Raw genomic sequence first — 21,163 nt, 5'->3', positions numbered from 1 at the left:
TCTGTAGAGAGCCTTCTGCCATAGAGGAGAACCTAGTCACCAATTCTAGAGATTACGATGGGAACCTCTTGGGCTGGGGACTTTGTTCTACTTACCAGAGTGCACCGAAATAATAATCACCACCCCCACCATCACCAGTGATGGTGTTACTGAGTGCTCTGGGATACTTGTGAGGCACTATCCCAAAGTGTGCAACATGTTCACCTAATCCCCATGAGAATCCCCTAAGGAAGGCACTACTGTGATCCCACTCTATAGATGGGATCTATACAATGGGAGGCTAACTTGTCCATGGTCACCAACATTTTAAGTGACAGGGCCAAGATTTGAACCCAGGCTGTCAGGCCTTAAGAGGACAGCTTATAACAAGAAGTGGTCCCATGGGGTGCCCAGGTGGCTCAGTCGGTTAAGCATCCAACTTCCGCTCAGGTCATGATCTCACAGTTTGTGAGTTTGAGCCCCACATCGGGCTCTGTGCTGATAGCTCAGAGCCTGGAGCCTGTTTCAGATTCTCGGTCTCCCTCTCTCTCTGCCCCTCCCCGGCTCACTCCCTGTCTCTCTTTCTCTCTCTCTCTGAAAAATAAACATTAAAAAAATTTTTTTTAAGTGGTCCCAATGTAGCACTAAATGGAAAAGGCACGGTGCTAGAACATTGCGTTTTATAAAAATCATCTATGTCTTGCAAAAACAAACGAACAAAAAAACCAGAAGTGTGGAGACCAACTTTTAACACACATGCCTCTGGTCAGGGGGGAAGGGGCTGTTACCCTCACCCAGTTATCGTTAAAAATATGTCTGCTGGGGGGCCTGTGTGGCTCAGTCAGTTAAGCACCCGACGCTTGGCTTCAGCTCAGGTCATGATCTCACTGCTGAGGGTTCGAGCTCCACATTGGGCTCTGCGCTGGCAGTATGGAGCCTGCTTAGAATTCTCTTTCTCCCTCTCTCTCTCTGCCCCTCCCCCCCCCAATAAATAAACTTTAAAAAACATGTTTCTGCTAATGAATACATGTTACTTCTTCAAGGAAAACGAAGTCAGAATTAATCAGGGCAAACGCAGGTCAGAGGAGATCAGCTCAGAGCTGTCTTCAATAGGGAACTGGCCGTTCACGCTTGGCCACCCCTGTTTGGGTCCTTCTTAGCTCCCCAGGGACACAGGCCCTCCTCCAGCCAGGCCCCAGGCCCTCACCCGCAGAGGCTGACATCACACCCCGCCCCCACCATGAGCCCCACAGGGGCTTCTCTTCCTGTCTCTCTCCCGCTGTGCGGACACTAACTTTGCCAGTCTCCCTTCTACAAATTACAAAATGCCATGTTCTCCCTCCTTGAAACAGAATCCTTCACACACTAGACACCTCACCCCGGCCCCCAAGCCCACTCCCGCCCTTGGCCATGAGTGCAGCTTGGGTCAGGTGAAAGCTTCTTCCGGCCGTGCTGGAACTGGCATCATCACTGTTGCTGTTTCCAAAACATCACCACGGCCCTGTTGACACTCCTCTTCTCCAAGGGCAGGCTACCCCAGCCTCCAAGGACAGAGGCAAGGGGCGGACACGCTGGCCTGCCCAAGGCTCGAACCCAAGGGACCTTAACCCTAAAAGGCCATCTGCGTGTAGGGGCCACACCACAGCCCCTCGAACACTTCCCGGAACACACAAATGCAGGCAATGACGAGCCATCAGGGCAGCATGAGCACGAGGCACCCCGGTCAAGTACAGACCAGGTGATTACGTGCATTTACAAATTTAATCCTTGCACAGAACCCACCAGCAAACTCTGCCATCATCCCAGCTCTCACTCGAGAAGCCTGAGGCACAAGGGGGCCTGGGGTGCTCAGGGTCACGCTGCCAATAAGCTCAGGGCTGTGTGTGTGGTTCAAAAGGAAGTTGTCACGGAGATGCTCTACCTTAACCCAAGATACTGCCATCTCTGGGGAGAAAACGGGGAGCACAGACTGCAGGGGGGGGCATCGAGGTCCTTTCCCTCATGTGTCTACCGGTCACCCCGGGCAAGGTGCTGGGGATCCCACACTGGAAAGCTGAACAGACCTGCCCCTGCCTCCCGGAGCCCACATTCTGGGGTGAAGGACCGCGGAGGGCCTGGCTCCAAGTCAAGCGTTGCCGGGCGGCAGGAAAAGCCACCACCAGGATTTCTAGCTTCAAATGCAAACTGCACAGCACTTCAGTCTCTTCCAAGACAAAACAAGACCTGTCGCTCTGCTACCCTGCTATGTGACAATGCACGCTTATCTCTAAGATCCACTGGGTGGCAGGCGGTGGGGAGGAGTTTCTTCCTAAAATCAATCACTGAGCCATCGCTCTTAACAGCTCCCTCCCTAGACATCCACAAGAGATCTGATTTGCACCAACTATTCAGGAGACTCTAATGACACAAAGTGGGGTACACACCCACCCCAGGGCTTACAGAGATGCAAGGGACAGACGCTCCCTGCACCCGGCTCCCTGGCTTCTCCCAGGGGGATGTGTCCGCACTCCAGTTGCCTCTCCTGTCCTCACCAACAGCCCCAGATGGAGCTCTGAGCTGGGACACCAAGTTTCCCAAGAGCCGGATGAAAAAGACCCATGTCCACACCCCACAGCCTTGGGAGCACCAAAGGGACCAACCACAACTAACTCGACATGCACAGCATCCTTCAAAGGGGAGGCTTGGTTGCTGGGAGGAGAGAACTCAGGGTATATACTTGCAAGAGACAGGAGAGAAGCCTGAGCGGTAGTAACAAGAGCAAACCTTCCCAGGTACCTAAGTGGTTTCCTACAGGAGCACATCTGACCCTCCTAACAACTCTTTAAGGCAGGCACTACCATTCTTCCCATTTTACAGATGAGGAAACAGAAGCACAGACAGTTAAGTCTCTTGCCCAAGGCCACACAGCTAAAAAGCCATGGACTCTGGATTCAAACCTAAGCAGGCTGGTGCCACAGTACACACAATTATCCAAGACCAATGGCCAAGACAAATGTAGCCAGGAAGGAAGAGGACGGTTGAAGGAAAGCCAGGGCCCCTCAATTCCTTCACGGCCAACTGCACCTTGCCCAGAATACCTGCGGCCAGATGGACACCTCAGTGGCCGTGCTCACCCCACTGCCGTTCAGTCCCCTTTTAAAGGGGAGTGTATTTGTGGGGCGCCTGGGTGGCTCAGTCGGTTAAGCGCCCGGCTTCGGCTCAGGTCATGATCTCACAGTTCGTGAGTTCGAGCCCCGCGCCGGTCTCTGTGCTGACAGCTCAGAGCTTGGAGCCTGTAAAGGATTCTGTGTCTCCCTCTCTCTCTGCCCCTCCCCAGCTCACTCTCTGTCTCTATCTCTCAAGAATAAATAGACTTAAAAAAAAAATTTAAAGGGGAGTGTATTCGTTTGCTAGGGCTGCCGTAACAAAGGACCACAGACCGGGTGGCCTAAACAGAAATGTACTGCCTCACAGTTGTGGAGGCTGGAAACCCCAGACCACGGGGTGGGCGGGGTTGGTACCTGAGGGCTGGGGGAGATGATCTGTTCCATGCCTCTCCCCCATCTTCCGGCACTGCCGGCCACCTTGGTGGTCCCCTACTTGTCAAGGCCGCACTCCCACCCCTGCGCCCCTCATCGTGGGACCTTCTCTCCTTGTGTGTCTTCTCCAGCACACGGTTATATTGGATGAGGGCCCCACTGGACACCAGGATGACCTCACCTTAATACGTCTACAAAGATCCAATTTCCAAATAAGCTCACCGTCTGAGGTACAGGGGGTTAGGGCTTTGATACAGGATATTGGGGAGGAGGTCACAACTCAACCCATTACAGGGACCCACCCCTGCCTGTAAGTCCTGAAGCTTCCAGACTATGCCCCCCACCAGGAGAGGCCAACTACCAAACCAAAGAGGGGACGCTGGCTTCGAAATAGCCAATCCCCATGCACTGGCTCAAGAAGACCCAGCCAATCACAGGCCTCCCTCAGGAGTCCACTCTTGGGAGGCTGGGAAACCACAGGCTTCATGGAAGAGGCCACCCAGGGAGTGAGGATGGAGAACGGCTTTGCTGGGGAGGACCCAGCCATGGCTGCGGGGAAGCTTAACAGGGGACAGGAGGCCCGACCACAGAGAGAAGCCACTGCCTGCGGCTCTTGTCAGATGGCAGAGTCCTCAGTGCCACCATCTCCCCTTCCCATGAGGCCCACTTACCGGGTAAAGTTGTCTATTTTCTTGGATTCCCACAAGAACTCCACCTGTTCCCCCCCCCCCCCCCCGCCAAGTCCCTACAATCATTCTGTTCTCTAGCCATCAGTTGGGTTCCTACAGCCACCTCTGCCCCCTCCACAATTAGGGGCCACCAAGAGCCCGGAAGATGCCAACCAAACCCACCTCTCATTCTGAACGGCACACAGGCTGGTCACATTTCCCAGCAACCTTTGCAGCATGTCACATGCCAATTCCTTGTCAGTGGAAGTTGGGAACCTTCCACCTTGCAGGCCCAGGCCATAAACACCTCTTAAGGCATCCTCCACTCTCCCTCTTCCCCCACATGCTGGCTGGACACAGAGGATCCTGAGGCAGCCTCAGATGTCTTAGAGGGTACCTAACCACCCCACAGCAGAGCCCCACCCCTCAATCCCACTGTTTCAGTGAGATTGTATGAAGACATCTTTTGTCTTGTATGAAGACATCTTTTGTGAGAAACTTGGTGAGAAACTTGTATGCAGACATCTTTTGTCACTGCACTTCGCCCCTGATGAACACAGAAGCTTTGCTGCGGTGTCCTCTGCCCGGACTGCTCTCCCCACAGAGCCTCCCATGGCTCCCTCCTGCTTACCCATCAAGTCCAGGTCAAGTATCACCTCCAGAGAGAGGCTTCCCCAAGATCTACTCTACTAAAATAGTGTTCTTCCCTGGCTACTCTGTCACAGTGCCTGGATTCTTACCTTCCTAGCATCCATCACAATCCCAAATGCTTGAATGATTAGTTTGGCTTTTTCTGTCCTAGGAAACTGTAAGTTGCTTTATGGATCTCTGTGGCCCTATTCGACACTTTAATCCCAGTGACAAGTCTAACACCAAACACACACTCAGTCCTTTGAGTATTTGCTAAAATCAACAAAGGAACAAATCCTAAGAACAACAAGTAATCGTTATCCAGGACAGAAAACAACCCATGAACAACCACAGAAATCAATTCCTCAACCATCCAGCAGCCAAGCAGGTCGGAATCAAGGTCAAGAATAAAAAGGTCAGTTCTGTTTTTCGTACCAGCGGTCTCTGTCATGGAGAATATATACGCCAGAAGGCGATCAGGAAGGAAAATCACTGTATAAATGGAAGTTCTAATATTTATCTCATCCTTTCTCCAGTACCATTTCCCTTTATGTTTGATGAGGACAATGACAAGGATCATGACAAGGATGCCAAGAGCAGCCAATACTTGAGAACCTGCCTCTGCTGTGCTCAGCAGTGTCGAGAGCACTGCCTCTGTATTACTTCAGTTAAGGCTCCCAGAAGTCTGATGCAAGACATTCTTTCATTACTGTTTTTACAGGCGAGGAAACAGAGGCACAAAGAAGTGACAAGTGGCCCAAGATCCCACCCCAGTGAGGTGGCAGCGCTGGGAGGAGATCCAGGCACTCAGACTCTCAAGTCCCTGCTATTGTGAACCATAACCACACATCTAAACCAACAAATAACTAAGTTTACCGACACGGAGGGCACTGGCTGAATCTCCTTTCTGATGGGATGTTTGACTGAAGGAGTGTGGGGGCCGCTTTCAGACAATGCATTTCTTTGCAGGCGGGGGATGATGCCGGTACAAAAACAACCACTTCTCCACTGTTTCAAAAACATTTCGATAACAACTTTCAAAAATAATCATTTTTTTTTAATGGCTTCGAAGCCCCAAGATGGATTTCAGAACTAGCGGGGATAAGAACCACACTGTTTCAATGGGCCTGGCTCTGTCAGCAGCTGTCCACACTGTGTGGTCTCCCGGCACGCCTGTCTCCCTGCTAACCAGGGCACTTCAAGAGTCCTCTTCCTCCTGGCATCTCCAGCACCCAGCCAAGTGTGTCCTCTGCACAAATAAGGAATGGACGCATTTCCCTCCCATTGTAAAAATGAAAACTTGAGTGGAACTGCTGTTCTTGGGTCCCCAACAATGTGCTTCTCCATCACACACAGAACTGAAACATCAGAGATCACCCAGGAAGAGAAAGGAACACAGCAGGAAGAAGATATGAGACTCCAAAGGTAGACAGCATGAATACAAATTATAGCTCTGCCCGTTCATGGCTGTGTGGCCTTGGGCACGTCACCTAGTCTCCACAGGACTCCGTGCCCTCATAAACAGAGCTTCCCGGGGCCACTGTGAAGAATTAACGAGCTGTTGTACGTGATGTGCTTACACAGGCACCAGTACACAGACAGCACTCGTTAGAGGCGGCTCCCGTCATCGACAACGTCATCGTCATCGCCAGGCGGCCACGCCAAGGACCCAAACCAGGGAAACAGAACAGCTCCTATTTTTGAGAATCCCTCATTCACCAGCAGCCGTAACTTGCCAAAAAATAAGCAGATGGAAAAGACATGCGTGCAAACTTCAGGATAGGAGCCTATTCAGTAGAGATGGCCATGGTCCACACCCTCCAAGGCGGCCCATCGCCCCACCAACCCTATCCAGACTCCACAAACGGGTGGCCCTGCATCAGCTCCCGAGGCACATTCCAGGCCCCCCAAATGCAGAAGATGTAGCAGGGCCCTAAATGGTGAACTCAGAAAGGCCCCCGAGTGGGCTCCTTTCTAGCTGGAGACTCAGCTGATGCCCCTGGAAGTGAAGAAAATGCACACACAGCATCTCCCAGCTGGCCCATGGGCTCCCTCCCTATATTCCAAGGATCTCCAGGAGGCCAGGGTTGGAAGGAAGCCCGGTCAGCATCTTACCATCACCCTTGGAAAGTAAAAGGGAAACTGACAGCCAAGAGGTGAGTGGCTTAAGATCTAGTCTTCTTTAGAAGCCAGGGCTTGGGGGCATTGGCAGGGGAGGCACGCCTGGGTGGCTCAGTGTGTTAAGCATCTAACTTTAGCTCAAGTCATGATCTCACGGTTTGTGGTTCAAGCCCCGTGTAGGACTCTGTGCTGCCAGCTCAGAGCCTGGAGTCTGCTTTGGATTCTGTGTCTCCCTCTCTTTGCCTCTCCCCCCACTCATGCTCTGTCTCTTTCTCTCTCTCAAAAATAAACATCAAAAATTTTTTAAAAATACTTATTAAAAAAAAAAAGAAGCCAGTGCTTGGGACTCCCCACCAGTTTCTTTTTTCTTTTATTGTGTTCCATTTCAATTATGCAGTATTTCCCACGTATTAAAAAAGCACACTGGGGCACCTGGGTGGCTCAGTTGGTTAAGCATCCAACTTCAGCTCAGTTCACAATCTCACAGTTTGTGAATTCGAGCCCCGCATCAGGCTCTCTGCTGCCAGCACAGCGCCTGCTTTGGATCCTCTCTCTCCCTCTCTCTCTGTACCTCCCCCACTCACACTTTCTCTCTCTCAAATATAAACATTAACATCTATTTTTTTAAAGTACACTAAATAAAGTCCACTTAATTTTTGCCTATCTTAAAATTCATGTAATTCATATTAGATAGGATCTATCACCTCATTTTGACAGACAGGTAAACTGAGGCACAGAGTGGCTCAGATCACATACTTAGCAGGTGGCAGAGCAGGGACTTGAGCTACAGGTCTGGATCCAGAGTCCAGATGTACTCACGGTGGCCTGGCCCCAAGGTGGACAGCCACTACCAGCTCCTTTCCACCCTGGACATGCATGCCACCACTCCTCAAGAGGGGAGTCCCCATTCCTTGAACCGGAGTTGGCCTTGATGACCTAAGCTGGTGCAAGTGACGCTCTGGGACTCCTGACGCTAAGCAGCTTCTGCCTGGGACTCTTGGAACACACCCTCTGGGGGGATGCCAGGCACCATGTAAGCCCAACTGCTCTGGGTCCAGCAGCAATAGGCACTCATTTATCCCAACTAAGCCTCATCTTCCAGCCATCACCACCAAGGCCCCAGACATGGGAGTGAAGCTTCTGGAAACTTCCAGACCAAGTGACATACCAGTTGAGTATCACCAAATGACCTCAGTCCAGGTCACAAAGAATAGAATCACCCAGCTGAGCCCTGCCCAAATCTCTGACCCACAAACCTACTAGCTCATATTCAATGCCACCTGCTGATCCTGCTTCAGGACAGCCATCCTGCAGGCCACCCAGCAATTCTCTCCTCTAAGTCACCACCCAAGAAGCTCCTCCGGGAGAGGCCTCCACCTATTCCCCCTCCTCTACACCCAGACCAGTAAGAACCCTCCCTCCTCACAGGGTACCCAGCCTAGACCCTCACTGTGATACTGATCACACGATCCTGCACTGGCCGGTTGCTAAGTCTGCTCCCCCCAGGGCAGGGGATCCATCCTTCCTCCTCTCCCCCCGCAGCCCAGAACCCAAGAGGACAGCAGATACAGGGTGAACACATGAAAGCGCTCCATCGTGACAGGGTCTGAAGAGAAACCCTATTCCGGCTCTAAGCAAACCAACGCGTGATGGGAGACCAGGGTTTCTCTACCTCAGCACCACTGACACTTTGTACGGGATTATTATTTGTGGTACGGGCTATCCTGGGCATTGTAAGATGTTTATTTGGCAGTATCCCTGGCCTCGATCCACTAGGTGCCAGGAGTCAACACTCCCAGTTATGATGGCTAAAAGTATCACCCAGGGATTGCCAAATGCTCCCAGTGGGCCAGGGGAGGAGTGCCCTGCTGTAGACAGCAGGACCCATGTGTACCTACTGTCACCCAGGCCTGGGGGGACTGTGTGATTCATGTCCAGAAGTCACACACCACTCACCAAGTACTCCCAAACCACATGCCTGAGCTCCCCTGTGCTGGCCAGCAGACCTCACAGTCACCTGCAGGTTCATGCTGACCAGAAGCCCAGAAGGAACGCTGCAGCTTGGAGATCCCCCTCAGGAGGTCACCCTTCTGACAGCACACCAGAGCCCCGGCCTTGAGAGTCTCCCATCAGGGACCTGAAGGCTTGCTCTGAGCGGTCAGGGAGCACCATTCCTGAGCTCTCTATCCCAGAACGGGCTTTTTCTGTCCCTTTACCACGAACACATCCATCTCACACAGGACTGGCCAAGCAGGTTCCAAAATGCAAATGTGATCACCTCATCCCTCTTCTGGAAAGCCATCAGTGGATTCCCGCTGACCTCCAAAAAAGTCCAAGCACCCAGGCAAGACTCTGCCACCCCAGACAAGCTGGACGCCACTCATCAGCAACAGCAGTTACAAAAATGCAGCAGCAATTCCCACTAGTTGTGGGCTAATCCCCTGTTAGTGACCATGTTGACCCCCCTCTGATGTACTAACTCATGTATTCACTCCCAACCATGATTCTGCAGGGTTATGGACACCAATATCATTCCCTTTCTAGACCTAAGAGAATTTAATTTTGGAAAGCAGATGTAACTTGCCCATGGTCACGCAGCAAAGCCTCTCAAACGGTGCTGAAGTCAAAGCCCATGCTGCTCGTGCCTAATGAAACACTGTTAGCTCCATGTGGATTAGAATCTAGTTACAGCCATGTCTTCAGTACCTAGGACAGTGCCTGGCAGAGAAGACATTGAAATACGGAACAAAGGAAGGTTAGGTGGTGGTGTCTGGAGCAGCATACACCAAACCTGGCTAGTTACCAGGACCACCTGTGGTGGGGTTCTTTTAATGTTTATTTATTTTGAGAGAGAGAAAGAGAGCAGGAGCAGGGCAGAGGCAGCGAGAATATCCCAAACAGGCTCCACACAGCACAGAGCCCAATGCGGGGTCTGATCCCACAAACTGTGAGATCATGACCTGAGCCAAGACCAAGAGTTAGACGCTCAACCGACTGAGCCACCCAGGTGCCCCTGGGGAGCTTATTAAAATACTGAGCCCCAACCTACCTAGTGAATGACAGTCATCCTCAGCCTCTCCAGGGAGAGGGCAGAACGGCGTTTAGTTAACAGAAGGAAAACCTACAGGTGTGGATTTCAGGTGCCAAAATCTGGTCTCGTGCCCCTTAGAATGAGCTTCCAAAGAATGTTCCAGTAGGTTGTACTTTTAAAAGCCTCCCACACTCAGTCAGTTGAACGTCCAACTTTGGCTCAGATCATAATCTCATGGTTTGTGGGTTCGAGCCCCACAAAGGGCTCTGTGCTGACACCTCGGAGCCTGGAGCCTGCTTCAGATTCTGTGCCTCCCTCTCTCTGCCTCTTCACCCACTGCACTCTGTCTCTCTCAAAAATAAATAATAAACATTAAAAAAACATTTTAGGGGCGCCTGGGTGGCGCAGTCGGTTAAGCGTCCGACTTCAGCCAGGTCACGATCTCGCGGTCCGGGAGTTCGAGCCCCGCGTCAGGCTCTGGGCTGATGGCTCAGAGCCTGGAGCCTGTTTCCGATTCTGTGTCTCCCTCTGTCTCTGCCCCTCCCCTGTTCATGCTCTGTCTCTCTCTGTCCCAAAAATAAATAAACGTTGAAAAAAAAATTAAAAAAAATAAAATAAAATAAACATTTTAAAAAAGCCCCCCTGTGGATTTCTAATGATCAGCCGGGCTTGGGACCCACTGTGCACTCTCAGTATGGCACCCTGCATTTACCATCAGTGCCCGTTGCACACTCCCCAGGTCCCCACCTCCACCCCAGCTGCAACAGGTTTCTGGGCCACTTGGGAGGTGGAGTGTAGCCAAATGCAAGCAAAACTGAGGGGAAAGTCAGCTGCTTAAACACACGGGTGTTTTCAAAACAGGGCTCAGGTTCTGTGCCACCTGAAACATACCTGGCTACAAAGCCAGGAGAAAATTTTTGGAAAGCTGTTTAATCGAACTCACGGTAAGAGCCATCGAATGAAGAGCTACGCCAAGCTAGCAGAGGTGACCTGTGAACGGCCAAGTTCAGAACCCCGCTGAGGTACAGATCAAGGCTTGGGAACAGGTACCGTCCTACCTCATGGGCTTTTGTGGGGTGCTGCCAAACTCCCCCCGAAGGAAGTCATCCTTCAGATACACCCTCTAAGAATACAAGGAGCAAAGACAGCCCCCACACACCGCTGGTGGGAATGTAACAGGCTGCAGCCACCTTGCAAACAGGCCGGCAGCTCCTAAAATGGCTACACAGAGTCACCAAGACAGGACCCAACAACTATGCTCCTAGGCACAGACCCAAGAGGAATGAAGACACACACCCTCACAAGAACTTGTACACGAACGCTCCTGACACGATTCACTGCAGCCATGAAGTGGGGACGGCCCAAAGGTCCATCAATGAGTGAACAAATTGTGGAAAATCCACACGAGGGATTATTATTCAACCGGACAAAGGAATGAAGCGCAGACACGCTACAACGTGGATGAACCTCAGGGTCGTCATGCTAAGGGAATGAAGCCAGACACAGAAGGCTTCATATTCTAGAATCCCACTTACAGGAAGTGCCCCCAACAGGGAAATCAACGGAGACGGGAAGGAGACTCGAAGTCGCTTACGGCAGGGGAAGAGGGTGAGGGCGATAGGGAACAGGTTTTCCTTTCGAGGTGACTGCAAAGGTTCGAAACATGGTTGGTTGTGCAGATGCATGAATACACTAAAAACCACTTCACTGTTCGTTTTGAATGGGTGAATTGTATGGTATGTGAGTTATCTCAATAGAGTTTTTGCATAAAAAGGAGAAAAAAGAAGAAAAAAGAAAAAGAAAAAAGAAAAGAAAAAGAAAAAAGAAAAAAAGAAAAATTTGCAGCAGCTGATAACAAAAAACTTGAAATCGCCCAACTGTCCATCTGGAGTAGGCGTGGGGGGGGGGAGGGTCAGACCATTTCACGAAGCCAGATGTTATGAGGCTGTGAAAGCAGCAGTTAGACCAGTGGGATGATCAGAACCCACCTCCAAATGACCTTTAAATTAAAAAAAGAAATCTGAGGGTGCTTGGGTGGCTCAGTTAGTAAGTATCCAACTTCCACTCAGGTCACGATCTTGCGGTTCATGGGTTCCAGTCCCGCGTTGGCTGTGTGCTGACAGCTCGGAGCCTGGAGCCTGCTTTAGATTCTGTCTTTCTCTTTCTCTGCCCCTCCCCAGCTCACACTGTCTCTCTCTCTCTCAAATATAAACTTTAAAAAATAAAAAAAAAAAATTTAATTAAAAAAAAAAGAAAGAAATCAAAGTGCAGAAGTTTAAGTAGTAAGGACCCATTCCTGGAAAAAAACATGACCCACGCATTTCACAAGCATAGAATACTCTAGAAGACAAAAGAACTTGGTAATGAGCTTGACCACCCCGGGGGCACAGAGTGGGACTGGGGAGGAGAGACATTTATTTATGAATTGTTTGATTTTTCCAAGCATATTTTAATTTTTCAATTGACATTAAAAAAAAAGAGTCCATACAAAAAAATGCCAATTGAAGCAAGTCTCTGCAACTGAAAATTGCTTAAGTCTCCTCACTCCGTTTGTTGACAACAGCCTTAGAAGCTTTAGGAACTGAGCCAATTGCCCAATCTGAGGCGGGTGGGGAACGAAGACACCACCTCCCAGGACTGGAGCTTCATTTAAAAGCTCCAGAATATTCTGACACGCTCTGTCCCCGCGGAGCGAAGAGCGAAGGCCTCTCGTTCTGTGGTCCACAGTAAAACAAAACAGGCCTATCTGCCTACCAAGCCAGGAATCCTGCAGTTCTGTCACTTGGTCCTTATGAGGGCAGAGCAGGGCAGCGCGCTTGACCGGCAACAGAAACCAAAAGGTCCCCAATGCGGTCAGGCAGGGAGCACACCCCCGCCAGCCCAGGTGAGCCATCTGAATGTCATTTCCAAGTTGGCCCCTGGGGCCTCCGTTCCTCCCCTCCCCCCCCACCACGATTCTCTGGCTCAACTTCCCCCACCTACTCTAAACCCCAAAAGAGACCCAGTCAGAACGGCCACGCTTCCATTTCCAGAAGAATAAGACACCAAACCAACAAGCACAAGAGTAAGTGAAGGCAGGAAGGGCTACTCACAGAAGCCTTCAATCTTGTCAGCCGTCTTGCTCCAGGCCACCTGCCGCGTCTCCATGATCACCTGGACAGTCCTCCGCTCGGGGGTAGACTTGCGAAAGCTGAACACGGTCATCACCGTGCCCAGCTCCAGGGTTCTCTTGATCTGACTCTTCTCATATTCAGGAAGGGTGTCCATGTTGACCATGGCGGTCATTTTTGGCAGAGGACGCGGTGGGAGGCGTGAGGGAACAGGATGCTGGAAAGGCAGAATGAAGGAGTGAATGGGGTTTGGGGAGGAGGAATTCGTTAACTAACGGCCAAAATCCTGTCTCACACCCAACAGGAGGGGTTTTGGAAGATTCTCCAGGCGGGGAATCGTGGACCACTCAGCACAGACAGAACGCACAGAGGTTGAAATACACGTGGAGGTATGGGAGGAGCCCCTCTGACCTCAATGACTCAGCTGTCATCCCGGCTTTGAATAACCAAATCACTCCAGCCTGGCAGGGAACCCGGCCCTCCCACACTCTTCCAGGCTGTAGAGTATTTGAATAGCCAAAGCAGTCCAGGCTGGCTCCACTCCCCACCCCCAGCATCCTCTTCTCTTCTGCCTAGATTTCCCTCCCCATCTAAGTGAACTTGAGAAGAGAAAAAAATACTATTAACTAAACCACTTCAAGAATGCGTCTGTGGAGACCTCTGCACGGAAACGGAGCCACAAAGACAGAAAACATCGGGGCCCAGCAGCCTCAAGTTCAAAGTTCAAGTCCTGGTGGGGCTTTCGGCCGAAAGTGTGGCCTGGGCAGGCTGCACGACCTCTGAAAGCCTCGGTCGCATCCCTTCTAAAATGGGGTCGTGGGGACAGTGAGGAAAGCCTTCACTGCGATGCCACCAGCAGGACACTGGCCTTCTGCTCAGCACTGATGCCCCCGCACAGAGAGGTGCTGGGCCCCAAATCCTGGAACCAGCCGGGTCTGGTGGCATTCACACCTGTGTCCAATCCATCAGCAGATGCAATTCATCTTCCCCAGTCACGGGCTCCTCCCAAGATCTCACACCTGGATTATTCTAATCGCCCACCTGGTCTCCCCCTTCTGCCCCAGCCCCCTCCAGTCCAGTCCAGACCAGTACCTAGAGGCCCTGTTTCCAACAACATGAAATCATGTCACCCCCTCTGAGCAGCCGGCTGCAGTCACGCCCTGACCCCTCACTCTGCAGAGGGGAGTCAGATGGAAGGCTCTCTAGGGGCAGACCCTCCCCACCCCTATGCTGTACTTCCACACTTGTGAAGGTGGAGACATAACAGAATCTCGGAGGAAGTTCTTGGATTAAACCAGGTAGAGAGATCTTGGAGCCCTTACAACAATGACACAAGTCAATGCTCCCCAGATTTTGCTACTGCTACGACCGCCATCAATTTTTCCGTGCATCTTCATTATTCACCACCCACCCACCCCTCCACCCCCGCCCCAAATCCCACAGGATCAGGAGCCCACAGCTGTTACTCTGTAGAGAGGCAGGTGTTCAGCCAGGGCCATGCGGGCCTTCCGGAGGCCTCCTGCCAAGCCACTCAAAATCAGGGCCTCCGTTCCCTCATCTTAAAATGGAGGTAATACCAGCCTCAAGGGGCACTGGAAGGACTGGAAGCTACGATGTGTGTACAGCCCCCAGCACTTAGCAGGGCCTCATAATATTCACCAGTCAGCTGTTCAACATGTGGAGTGTCAACTCTATGCCAGGAACTGAGCTGGGGACTGGCATGCAAATGAGGCGAGGGGGAGTGGGGAGTGGCCCAGGCCTTGCCCTCTGCCCCCTTCTTCCCTCCAGCTCACGCCCATAGCCAAAGGCAGCTCCACAGGTATCTGGCAGCTGGAGATCAACTCATGAATTACACCTGCTCTCTGCCCACTTAGAAGCAGACCTGTCAGCTCAACCCCTACTTAGGACAGAGAAAGCTTCTGGGAGAGGAAGGGATCTGAATCCAATCTTTTCAAAAGGTAAAGCAGAAGGGAATAGTGTTCTCATCAGAGGAACAGCCTTAAGCAAAGGCCCAGCAGCAAGACAAGTAGGCCACAAACTCCGCCCAAAATGAGCCTCCTGCCCCGTCACCCTGTAAGCCATGAGGGGGGACAGGGAGACCAGGTGCCTGGGGCCAGTCTCGTCCTGGTAAATCAGCTGTTTATTGGCTTTTTCCCAGGTCCCAGCACCTGCTATACCTGGTTTATCTCATTTATCTCAATGAGAAATACCAGAGGTGAAAACACAAGTCCTGAGAGGGGAAATGACATAATCAAGGTCACACACAAATGTGGCAGCACCAAGGGCAGAACCCTGGTCTGAATCCCACACCCTGACTCTGTTAGTACCCGTCTTGTGGAACTCAGAATCCCGTGGCAGAATCTGGCTAGAAACAAGCTAATTTGGTAGCCCCTCATCCCTCTCAAGTTAAAGGACTTGTCCAAGGTCACACAGCTAGAAATTGGCAGGAGCAGGATTTGCACCTGATCCCAGCTCTCACCATGCTGACCACCCTCAGCCATGCGCCTCCGGAGCTCCCTCCCAGGGCTCCAGGCCACCATGCGGCGAAGCATAAATAGGAAACACACCCCTTCACACCTCCACCTCTGATTACACCTGCCGGCCAGGAGCCACCAGGGCCCTCTGTTTTTTCTGACTCTGGCTCTGAGAAGGGCTTGGACTTAAACATTCCCGGATTCTGGTCACTTCCAGCTCGGAAGCCCAGTGGACTGGCACAACTGTAAACATCAAGTCTCCCCTGTTGCCTCTCGCCAGGAACTGGAAAAAGGCCCTCATGGCCACAACATCCTTGGACTTAACCGACAAGATCCAGCCAGCTCCCGACTCAGGCTCCCAGAGTTTGATGCTTCAGCAGCTAAGGCAAGGGGGTCTCCCAGGCCTTCTCCCCAAAGGAAGGCACCAGGCAGCAAGGACAATCCCCATTTTTCTTCTGCTTTCAAGAAAAAAAAAAAAAAAGAAATAGCCTTGAAATCCCTTTTTCCTGTTTCTCATCCTCCCCGGGTAACTTTGCAAAAGGACTTACGGTGTCTGAGATTTAATAAGAGGTTTTGCCATTTCTACTTTCCACGTCCTTTCCATGCTTGAAATAAACTTCCGGGAGACAAGGACCCAGGACTAGGAAGTAGGGAAGTTTTCTTCTCTTCCCTGAGCTGAGAAGAAACGTTAGGCCCATAAAGGATGTCGTATAAAATCCCACAGGGCAATTCTGTTGAGCTCTGCACACATTCCTGAGAGGTAGCTGCCCCTCTCCTGCAGCTCAAAGGAAGGAAGGTGATGCCACATCTCACACCCACCATCTCACACCCACCCTGCAGAAACTCATTTTCACTGGAGGGGCGGCCACTGCACCTAAGTGGGAATGAGCTCAACTCTCTTTTTTTGAGGAGACAACCTGTGAGCATCTATTAAAACATAAAACATGCATACACTTTGAGGAGCAGTCACCTGTGTGCAGAAGGAAGCACAAAGATATTCGCAGAAGCATTATTTGTAACAGAAAAGAAAAAAGAAAAAGAACACAACTGGGAAGGAGGTCCCTTAAAGAAATAAGGGGACATGCACACCAACGATTACTCAGTAACTATCAGAAACCATGGGGAAAATTGATAAGCAATTGGATCCAGAAAGATTCATGAAATAGATGGGGGGGGGGGAGTTGCAAACCAGTAAGCATCATAGAATCATTTTTTTTTTAAAGGCTGTCTGCTTATAAATCCAAGGAAAGTGGTTCCTTTGCGGGGAGGGGGGGTTCCCTGACTTTTTATTAACTTAAGTGGTAACATAAGGATGAGCTTTTTCTTGTGTTTTGCTGTTTTCCAAATTAATAAGTGTTTTCAAATTTTCTTACCGGCCATTTTCCACCAACTGCACCCAGCCGAAGGGCTATTCGTGGGGTGCCCGTTTTGCCTTTGGTAGAGAAGCCTCAAGGGCTCAAGGTGGGGGGAGGGGGAAGGGGTGTAGGAGGGGGAGATAGGGGTGGGGTGGGGGGACGGGTTGGTGGGGGCGGCAGCAGCGGCACTAGGCAATTTCGGCATCAACGAAATCCTCAGGGAGTACCGTCCCCGCGCTGGTACACACCTTGGTAGCAGGCTAACTGCTGGGCCTGGCACGGGCTCCAAACTTGGTAAAGCCCTCTCTGCAGAAGCGTGGCTAAGGATAAGGGCCAAGCCCCAGGCAGGGCCCTTAGCCAGAGGGTCAACCACGAGCCAGGCACCCTTTTCATAGACAGGCCTCAATTTTCCACAGCCCTGGAATGTACGTTTGGGCAGCCCCAGGATCCAGGGTAAGGAAGTTCAGAGAGGTTCTTTAACGTGCCACCTGTTTCCTTGCGCCACGTCACCCCCCTCAGCCCACCAGTCTCTTTCCGCGTAGTTTGAGATCGGGGTGCTAGGAGAGACCCTCCCCGTTCTCCGCAAGAATCCAGGCGCCAACCCCCCGGTCTAAATGAGACGCGGTTGCCCCTCGAATTCTTCCGCTATGGCGGTGATGACCTCCTTGGGATTCCAAAACGTAACCAGGAAAACGCACAGACGAGCACACGTAATTATGCACACACGCAGTTGTGGGGTGGGACAGGGAATCACGGATCCCCCCCAAACTCTCCCGGTTTCTCCTGGGTGAGGGCCGCGCCTTCCGTGGTATCGCGCCGCCAGCCACCCACCCACAGCCACCTGTGCAATACGGGGAAGTGCCTGGGGCCCGCCCGGCCGCCCGGACTCAGCGAGCCCCGGCCACAGACGCGGCCGGGAAGCGGCGCAAGACCCCACGGCCACGGGAGCCTTGAACGCCAACGCCGGCGCGACCCTCCGACCGCCAGCCGCGCCGCATCCTCCGGGTTCCCATCCAAAGCCGGGGAGGTCCCCGGGCACCGACCGGCGAGGCGGCGCCGTTCCCGGTGAGGAAGTGGCCGGCGGCCAGGCCCCGACCCCCGCCCGCACTGCCCGGGCCCCGGGCACCGCGGGCTGGGGGGCCCCCCGACGGCACGCCCCGCTCCTGCCCGCCCCGGCGCCGGACTGTCCGGGCGCGCGCGTCCCCCGCCCTCCCCGGGCGCCCGCGCGCGCTCCCGCCCGGCCCGGCCACTCACCTGGCCGAGCCCCGGCCGCGGGTCCCGGCTCCGGGCACTCCCTGCGGCGCGCGCCCTCCAACGCGGGCGCTGCTACTTCTGCTTCGGCCGCGGCCGCGCGCCACGTGACTCCTGGGGGCCGCCCCCCGCGCCCCGGCCCGCCCCCCGCGGCCTCCAGGCGGCCCTGCCCCGCCCGCCCCGCCGCGCACCCGGACACCGACTCGGCGCCGGGAGCCGTGCCTCCGCGGCCGGGGGAGAGGGAGCGAGCCGCCCCAGGCCACCGGCGAGCCGGAGAGAGGGAGCTTGCAGGCGGCGGCGTAGCATTTATGGAGCGCCTGCTGCATTCAGGTGTTCTCCGTGCGTTTAACAAACTCCTCTTAATTACCTGGAGTGGGCTGTTCCCGGCCGAATTTGAAATCGTCACCGAGGCGGCGCTGGTGTCACAGCACCTCTTACTACCCTGGGCAAACCACTTAAATACAGTCGGCCTCAGTCTCCCCATCTGTTTTAGATAGGGTCAAAACAGTTGAAGAAACGTAGAACCGGAAATGATCTCCCAATTTCCCAATGAGAAGATTTTTTTTTTTAATGTTTATTTTTGAAAGACAGACAGTGAGCAGGGGAGGGGCAGAGAGAGAGGAGGAGACACAGAATCCGAAGCAGGCTTCAGGCTCCGAGCTGTCGGCACACAGCCCGACGCGGGGCTCGAACCCACAAACTGTGGGATCATGACCTGAGCCGAAGTCAACCGACTGAGCCACCCAGGTGCATCGAGAGTTTTTTTATTTGTTTTTTTAATGGCTCACTTTGTAAACTAACTGTATGGAAGACGTAGTCAAATGCCTAATTACTGTATTTAGTTGATTAATCTAGCTGCACATGCCTATTTGCAGTCACAAACCGTATGATGTAACATTTTTTTTTTTTTTTTTAGAAATATGACTTTTCCATTCTTGGGTTTTGTGAATCCATGTTATTCAAACTTTTCACGTGCATCTTTGACACAAGTGTCTTCTTGGCGATTCCAGCCAGCTTTAGGGTCACCTACAGCCCTGTCAGAGCACATCAGTTTTGCTCCTAAACTGTTGAGTTACAGCACTTTGTGAACTTATGGATGTTGCCCCGAGGGAACATGGTGTATCTGAAGTCACGGGTCACATTTACCAACTTCAGAAATCCATAGATTCATTTCCTTCCCTGCCCCATCTCAGGAATGTACCAATTACTGTTCACGAACAACTTAGTGCAGTTTTCTAAAGAGATCTTTGAAAGACTTGTTACGATGTCAGCCACTTGGAATCATGGGGCCAATTTCCAAAAAATAATGGCTAACTCTAGGTTAAATTTCTTTGCCTTTTTTTTTTTTAAGTACTTCACCTTATATTTATTTCCGTCAATCTTTCTGGCACTTGCATTTTGGTACCTGTTATATAATGTGCATGAGCTATCAGTACAACCGCACATATGTGCAATTTATTCTTACAAAATCCGCCTGTTATAGGGAAGCGTGTTCAAGCTCCTGCTGATGAAATGACACTGTGTGCAAGCAGCAGTTTTGGAGGCCACTCCTGGAGCCCTTGCTCCTAACCTCTGTCCAAACAGATGCTAATCCTGGCTGGAGCTTTCTCTGGTCCCCTGGGGTCAAGCAACGAAAGAACATGTAGTACATGCTTAAAAGTCAAAGAACTCTCTTTTAACCTGATTTGTGCGCCTACGGTATCTTTGGGGTTCAAATACCCATGGTGTATGAGATGATGGTCATAGTAGATGGCAGGTTGCTTTTTCATATTTTTAATTGTCTGTCTTCTTCGTCTCATTGTTTACCTTCAGGCGAACAGGAATCCAGTGCAGGGGCGCCTGGGTGGCTCAGTCGGTTAAGCGTCTGACTTCATTCAGCTCAGGTCATGATTTCACGGTTTGTGCGTTTGAAACATTAAAACAAATTTTTAAAGGAATCCAGTGCAATGAATGGGAATCTCTGGAGCTTCTCACCTCTTTTTCTTAAACCTCAGCTTGTTTGTTCAAAATAATTGACACATGGGCCCCTCCCTGCTTCCTTCTGGGAGGACTCAAATACAAAATGACATTTCTTTTCCAAAGCACAGTAGGTAGGCGGAGAATCCACCCGGTCAAAAACAAACAAACAAACAAACAAACAGTGTCCCATGTAGGACTCACAAGTGTTCAGTTGAGGGGCAGGGGGGGAGGATTTAAACCCAGAACCCAGGTCTGTCTGGTGCCAGTGCCCATGAACACATAGGCCCACTGCCCACTCAAAGCATTAACAGGAGGCATTCAGGCAGGGAGAAGTGAGTTTGCAACCACCCCACACAGATTCTCAAATGGGTCAGGAAGTGACCTCAAAGGGTGGAGGGAACTTTCTTTTCCTTTTCATATAAAAAGAAAGAAGAAGGGGCGGTGAGGGTGGAGGGGGCATAACCCAAAAGAAAATGGTCTTTTCATCAGAATTGTCTCAACTTTTTATCCTGTGCTCCTCACCCGGCCTCAATATGCACTTGTTTGTTGTTGTTGTTGTTGTTTTTCCCATAACCCTCTTCCATTTACTAGCAGCCACGGTGCACTGAACCATTAGGCCCTCGGTGTTTCTGTTTCCCTCTCTGCAAAATGGGCATAATTGTACTTGTCTCCCTGGAGAGATGGCAAGGATTAAATACAACCTAAAACAGGTATCCTGGGTTCCACCAGCAGAGCTGACCACTCTTAATATTGTGATGGGAAAGAAGAAAAGCCCCGTGGTGCAGTGGGAAGGTGTGGCCTTGAAGAATAGGGAGATCCGGGTTCAAGTCCCAAGTCTGCCCCTTCCTTAGCTGTGTGACCTTAAGCTGGTCAGGCACCCTCTCTGAGCCTCCAGCTTCCCCATCACACCATCCTTTGAGATGTCCAGAAGAGGCAAATCTGTAGAGACAGCAGATTTGCGGTTGCTTGACCTCAGGACTGAGGTCATGCGGGTCCTGGAAGGTCCAGGGTTTCTCTCTGGAGTGATAAAAAAAAGTTCTAAAATTTTGTGAAGACAGTAGAAAAGT

The 21,163-nt window shown here is 51.8% G+C and overlaps 1 protein-coding gene across 1 annotated transcript in view; it reads right to left on the bottom strand.

Moving 5' to 3' along the window:
- The window catches only part of PLCG2 (phospholipase C gamma 2), a 160,752-nt gene extending 142,507 nt beyond the window's left edge, over positions 1-18,245 (bottom strand). Inside the window, exons 1-2 of the mRNA XM_043599754.1 lie at positions 18,141-18,245; positions 13,040-13,274 (exon numbers count right to left, since the gene is read on the bottom strand). Coding sequence (XP_043455689.1) covers positions 13,040-13,232 — 193 coding nt within the window. The 5' untranslated portion in view covers positions 13,233-13,274; positions 18,141-18,245. The remainder of the gene's footprint in view (positions 1-13,039; positions 13,275-18,140) is intronic.
- Positions 18,246-21,163: the final 2,918 nt, after the last annotated feature.

This window comes from Prionailurus bengalensis, chromosome E2 (genome assembly GCF_016509475.1).
Source record: "Prionailurus bengalensis isolate Pbe53 chromosome E2, Fcat_Pben_1.1_paternal_pri, whole genome shotgun sequence".
NCBI lineage: Eukaryota > Metazoa > Chordata > Mammalia > Carnivora > Felidae > Prionailurus > Prionailurus bengalensis.
Note: the sequence above shows the minus strand (reverse complement) of the source record. Positions and strands in the feature narration are given on the sequence as shown.